Source organism: Rattus norvegicus, chromosome 16, assembly GCF_036323735.1.
Source record: "Rattus norvegicus strain BN/NHsdMcwi chromosome 16, GRCr8, whole genome shotgun sequence".
In the NCBI taxonomy this organism is placed as follows: domain Eukaryota; kingdom Metazoa; phylum Chordata; class Mammalia; order Rodentia; family Muridae; genus Rattus; species Rattus norvegicus.
The window spans coordinates 77,314,728-77,320,846 of NC_086034.1; the positions used below are offsets into that span (position 1 = coordinate 77,314,728).

The following is a 6,119-nucleotide window of genomic DNA, read 5'->3' on the forward strand; positions in this document are numbered from 1 at the left end:
GTCATAAAAACTGCTTAAGAGAGAGAAGTGACCCAAGGATCAAATTCCTAACCTGGGGCTTCAGCTGGGAGGCTGGTCATAGGGACTTTGGAATGTCCATCCCCTAATATCGTAGAGGGTGATCAAAGCTCCTTGGGAGAAGGGGCCATGCCCACTGAACAGAATGAAAACCTTAGCAATCCACCAATGCTTGGGGATCCGCTAGTAGGAAAAGTGAGATTATACAGCTGGTGGACCTGTCAGGGTAAGGTCTAGCCTGTGAGGCTTACCCCACGTGGCAGTGGCCGCCATCCTCTAGAAGACCCAGAATGATGCTTCACTTGCTGAAGTAAATTCATGTCATTCCAGCCACATTCACCAGTGACTTTTAGCATCGTCCAAAAGAAACCCAAGTTTATAATTAATGAAAATATGGATTATTAAAACTAAATCTTTGAGGACAGGTTCTGGGGAGCCCAGCATCAAAATGAAGTGTATGGGTTTCATAGTGTAATCAAAAGGTCAAATGCTATCCATGAATAAAAGTCCAGTCATTATTATTTGTGGATATTTTAAATCATTTACATGTGTTTGTGTGTGTGTGTCTGTGTGTGTGTGTGTGTGTGTGTGTGTGTGTGTGTGTGTGTTATATCATTTGATTGTATGGGTAAATTCATGTGTCCATATGTGGGAAGGCTGAAAGTAAAGTGTTTCTTTCAATGACTGTATTTTTAAAATTATACTTATTACTATTATTAAGTTTCTGGGTATGGTATTTTTGTATTGTGTATATGTTCTCCATAAAGGTCAAAAGAAGGTGCTGGAACTCCTGGAAGGTTATCAAAGATCTTTAATTCGGTTTGCTTTGTGCATTTTCATGGAGGAGCAGACTCTGGCAATTTATTCATCTCACAGGTTCTTGGTCTTTTTATCTATTTTTTCTTGCAGCATCTGACTTTACCCAGTCCACAAGTGCCAATCTGTCGAAAACTGCCAGGGCACCGACCCCAGCATATGCCTCCATGGGTCACACATGAGACTGGATTGTTGATGCTTTGAGTAAAGACTGGAAAATAAGTAAGAAAAACACATGTTAGAGTTGAAAGTCTCAGGTCAGAAATACAGACTAATGCACTATTATCCTGACTAAATCCCAGAAAGCTCCTCCCCACCCCACCCACAAAATCTAGGATGTCTCTGTTAGTAGGAATGGAATCCAGTTCTAGCAACTGCTGCTGTCTGAAGGGGTGCTACTCTTCCTAGGACCCAAATGTTGAAGGGTCTGCTCCACACCTGACTGATTGGAACTTTCAGGGCCAGCAGGAGGGAGCTCGGTGAAGATTCTGTGTGAGCCCTCAGCTGCTTCACAGCAGCCCTGCCTCTCCTTTTCACACACAAGTTCTAGTATCAGAAACAGCCAAAGGGTAGGAGTGTGCACATTCATGTACAAGTGTACACACACATAGAGAGACCAGACTATGGCATAAAATGTATTCCTCAACCGCTCTCTGACTTATTGTTTGAGGCATTTTCTCACTGAACCTGGAACTCACTGAGTGGTGTGTCTGGCTAGTTGGTCAGTGTGCCTCTGGGATCCTTCTTAGTGCTAGCACTACACATGGGCATCATCTCTCTCTGCTTCTTCATGGATGCCGGACCAAAACTCAGATCCTCATACATGCACAACAAATACTTTTGATCACTGAGCCATCTTCCTATTTTTAACTAAGGTATTATAACTTCCACGTACCTATTTTAAAATAAGTATTGAGCCAAATCTCAGTGTGTAGGACTTACTTAATGATAACTTGATTTCTAAGGAACTTACAATGGAAATCAAAGGTAAAAAAAACTTTTATGATAGTTTCTAATATGTAATATCAGGTCTAAATTCCGTACTTCCTTTTTTCCCTGTCCCTCCTTCACATTCATCTAAATGTCAGACAGAGTTTTGGGGTATCTCATGGAACACAGATGCTCATCTCTAAACTAGAATCTATCAAAAAATTAGTGAAATTATGTTTTTCTCTCTATAGATTCTGTCTGATGCAGTTGAGTCCTTTGCAGCATTCATTCACTTCACATTCGCTCTTGTTTTAGCTCCCTCTCTTAAGTTGCACATCCCTTTTCTTCTGCTTGCCTACTGTCACGGATGAAACACAGCCTGGATCCTGGAAAGATGGCTCAGCAGTTAGGAGTGCAGACTGCTCCTGCAGAAGCCCTGGGATCCGTCTCTTCTACCATATCAGGCAGCCCATGTGTGCCTCTAACTCCATCTCTGAGAGATTAGATATACTTTTGTGGCCTCTGTGGGTATGGTACTCTGTGACATATACCCATATACATACTCAAACAAAGATTCATACATATACACATAATTTAAAAGAAATAAAACCACAAAATACAATTCAGGCAGAGTTTGGATAACTGTGTTTCCTAGGCTCTCCTAAGCTTCATTACCCTGTACACATTGGGTGCTCAAGGGTCTTTCATTGGGGCAGAGGAATAGGACATTCTCCAAAAGAGCATGGGCTGCTTATTATAAAGGCATCTCTAGGGTAAGCAGAGGCTCTCCATTTTAAATGCAAAGATTTCAAAATGAATACCTTTTTTTCAGATAGGAATCAAACATTCCTCATGTTATTATTTTTAAGCTACCTGTAAGAGACTCACTTCATAATCTTAAACTTAGCACCAGGAGTTAGGAATTGAAGTCAAGGACTGTGGATCAGCTTAGAATGAGTTTATGCTAGGTTCCTTCATGGCAATAAGAAATAGTCCTTGGTTTCTGTTGGTAGTCACACAATGCAAATTGTCTACAATGTGCATAGAGAAAAGAAAGAAAAAGGAAAGGAAATAAGGGAGTTAGAAAGAGAAAAGAGAGTAAAAGAGACAAAGGGACAGAGAGACAGAGACTGACAGACACGCAGAAAGAGACAAAAAGGAACACACACACACACACACACACACACACACACACCAGGTAGGCAGCTTTTCTCATTTCACTTTGGGACCACAGTACTTCCCTGACTCACCAGAAAGGGGCGACAGCAGCACCAGGAGAAATGAGAAGAGAAGGTAATGGATCCTCATGACTGAAGCCTGGTGAGGTGCAGAGATACAGAGGGACTTGAGATCACTGCCTTATATAGTGCCAGGTGCTGCCTCCTACCTAGGATTCTACACTGAGTAGACCCAATAATTGCAATTAGGAAATACAGAGCACCTTACCACTCTTGTCAAGGATTAGCTCTTTGAGAGCACACTCAGTGTCTCTTATGCAAATGTGGAGATCCTCAGATGATTTCCTCCTGCATTGCTCACAAAGAGCATTTCCTGCCCTACCTTTTAGGTGGGAGGGACCCATGCTGTCCTGGGGCAGACATACTGGTTACAATTTGGCTTTTCTTCCCTGTACGTCAGACATTTGACTTGGTCATTCCAGAATCTGGCAACAGGCTTAGGCCTCATACAGCCTGATTTCACTTAGGAGATGAAGGATTGAGCACACTCAGCTGCTGACTTTGACAGAATGTGAGCCAAGCCACGGTTTCCCAAGGTTTTACAGGTCAGAATATGGACCTAGTCTCATAGACTCCTTCAAGGTACTGCTCGATGGTAAAGGTATTTATTACTAAAAACCTCAAGTACCTCACTGTCCACCCAGTGTGAATTACATGGAGTCAGGTATGTGTGCTGTACCCTTTCGTAGAGAAAGCAACACGTTGGTAACATCTTCCCTGAACGTGGAGCCCCAAGCCCAACAGTTAGTAGATGGTTCTAAACAGGAGGTAATGGCCAACTCCTGGGACTTGCTAGCCTTAGTGTCTGTGTTTCTCCTCTCTCTAACAGGATGCTAGTATCAGTGTTGAGGGTCAATTTGCTTTTTGAATTTTATCATGAAAATCTGTGACATTGGGGCTCCAGTCTTTCCTGTTTGCTCTTCCTGGAAACTGTTCAGAGGGAAGCTATGGGCTTGCCTCTGAGTGAGGTCTCTTGATCCAGCTGGTCATTATATCCTAAAACAAACAAACAAAAACAACAACAACAAAAAAAAAAAAACAAAAAAAAAAACCATTGCCAAGTATCAGGACTTATTACATGTGAAGAACTGAGAGATGAGGATCCTGTAAGGGAAAATAACTTACATTAATTAGGATTTCTTCCTCCCTACAGGAAGATGAAACGAACAAGCAGACAAGGAGAAATCTATAATTTAAGAACAGTTTTGACAAAGCCTATTATATGGAGTTAGCAGCAAAGCTATTTGAGCTGAAGAAGGAAGAGTTTGGCCCCACACTCAAATGCCTCACTCACTGCTGTGCTGTTAAATCCCATGGTATTGGGCTTGGTAGACACATTTTTAAACTGACATACAGAAGAGATTTTTAAAAAAGAAAAAAAAAAGGAGCTAGCTGGGGCCCAAACCTCGATGATCCCAGTCCACAGCTCCCTGCTCCCACACCCTGTGCGAGAGAGATCACGCCCAGACAGGTGGGCACACCTGGAACTGAAGGGTAGGAGAGAACTCCAGTACTGTTCACCCTTGCCCACATACCCGGCCCAAGGGGAAACTGTATAGGGCCTCTGGGAACAGGAAGATAGGGGCACTCAATGCTGCGGTCCAGAAACTGCCCAAATCTGAAGGGACCTTCTCAAACAGCTCCCTGCACCCAAATCCCTTGGGAGGGAGAGCTAGACCTTCAGAGGGGCAGACATGCCTGGGAAGCCAGAGGACACTACTCTCTGCCCACATTTCTGACTCTAGAGGAAAATGCCTAGTGCCATCTGGGCCCCCTGTGCACAGGGTCCCCAGTGAAGGCAGGGCAGGCCCTTCTGGTTGTTATGCTCATGGAGAGCTGAAACCCGGCTCTGAGAAGTGACTCCAAGCCTGAGACCAGAGGTAAGACCAACTTTTCCGCTCCAAGTAACCTGTCTGGTGGACTCAGGACACACACCCACAGGAACAACTGAAGATTAGTAGACAGGAACAACTATATGCCTGAAAGCAGAACACTCTGTGCCCAAAACTGGCTGAAAGAGAACAGGAAAGCAGGTCTACAGCAATCCTGACACACAGGCCTATAGAATGGTCTAACCACTGTCAGAAATAGCAGAACAAGGTAACACCAGAGACAACCTGATGATGAGATGCAAGCACAGGAACCCAAGCAACAGAAACCAAGACTACATGGCATCAACAGAGCCCAATTCTCCCACCAAAGCAAACACTAAATATCCAAACACACAAGAAAAGCAAGATCTAAATTTAAAATCACATTTGATCATGATGACAGAGCACCTCAAGAAAACATAAAAAAACTCCCTTAGAGAAATGCAGGAAAACACAAAAAAACAAGCAGAAGGCTATAGAGAGGAAATGCAAAAATCCCTGAAAGAATTCCAGGAAAACACAATCAAACAGGTGAAGGAATTAAAAATGGAAATAGAAGCAATAAAGAAAGCACAAAGGGAGACAACCCTGGATATACAAAAGCAAAGGAAGAGACAAGGAGCTGTAGATACCAACACCACCAACAGAATGCAAGAGATAGAAGAGGGAATCTCAGGAGCAGAAGATTCCATAGAAATCACTGACACAACTGTCAAAGATAATTTAAAATGGAAAAAGCTACTGGTCCAAAACAGGAAATACAGGACAAAATGAGAAGATCAAACCTGAGGATAATAGGTAGAGAAGAGAGTGAAGACTCCCAGCTCAAAGGACCAGTAAATATCTTCAACAAAATCATAGAAGAAAACTTTCCTAACCTAAAGAAAGAGATGCCCATAAACATACAAGAACCCTACAGAACTCTAAATAGATTGGATCAGAAAAGAAACTCCTCCCGTCATATAATAGCCAAAAGACCAAATGCACAAAACAAAGAAAGAATATTAAAAGCAATAAGGGAAAAAGGTCAAGTAACATATAAAGGCAGACCTATCAGAATTACACCAGACTTCTCACCAGAGACTATGAGAGCCAGAAGATCCTGGACAGATGTCATACAGACCCTAAGAGAGCACAAATGACAGCCCAGGTTACTGTATCTAGCAAAACTCTCAACATAGATGGAGAAACCAAGATATTCCATGACAAACCCAAATTTACACAATATCTTTCTACAAATTCAGCC

The 6,119-nt window shown here is 42.6% G+C and overlaps 1 protein-coding gene across 1 annotated transcript; it reads right to left on the minus strand.

Moving 5' to 3' along the window:
* Positions 1-696: 696 nt before the first annotated feature.
* Defb5 (defensin beta 5) lies at positions 697-3,101 on the minus strand. Its single transcript, NM_001037549.2, has 2 exons — positions 3,015-3,101; positions 697-1,045 (listed from the first exon to the last, which is right to left on the minus strand). The coding sequence occupies exons 1-2, from the start codon at positions 3,070-3,072 to the stop codon at positions 912-914; spliced, it is 192 nt and encodes a 63-aa protein (NP_001032638.1). The 5' UTR covers positions 3,073-3,101; the 3' UTR covers positions 697-911.
* Between the last annotated feature and the right edge of the window lie 3,018 nt (positions 3,102-6,119).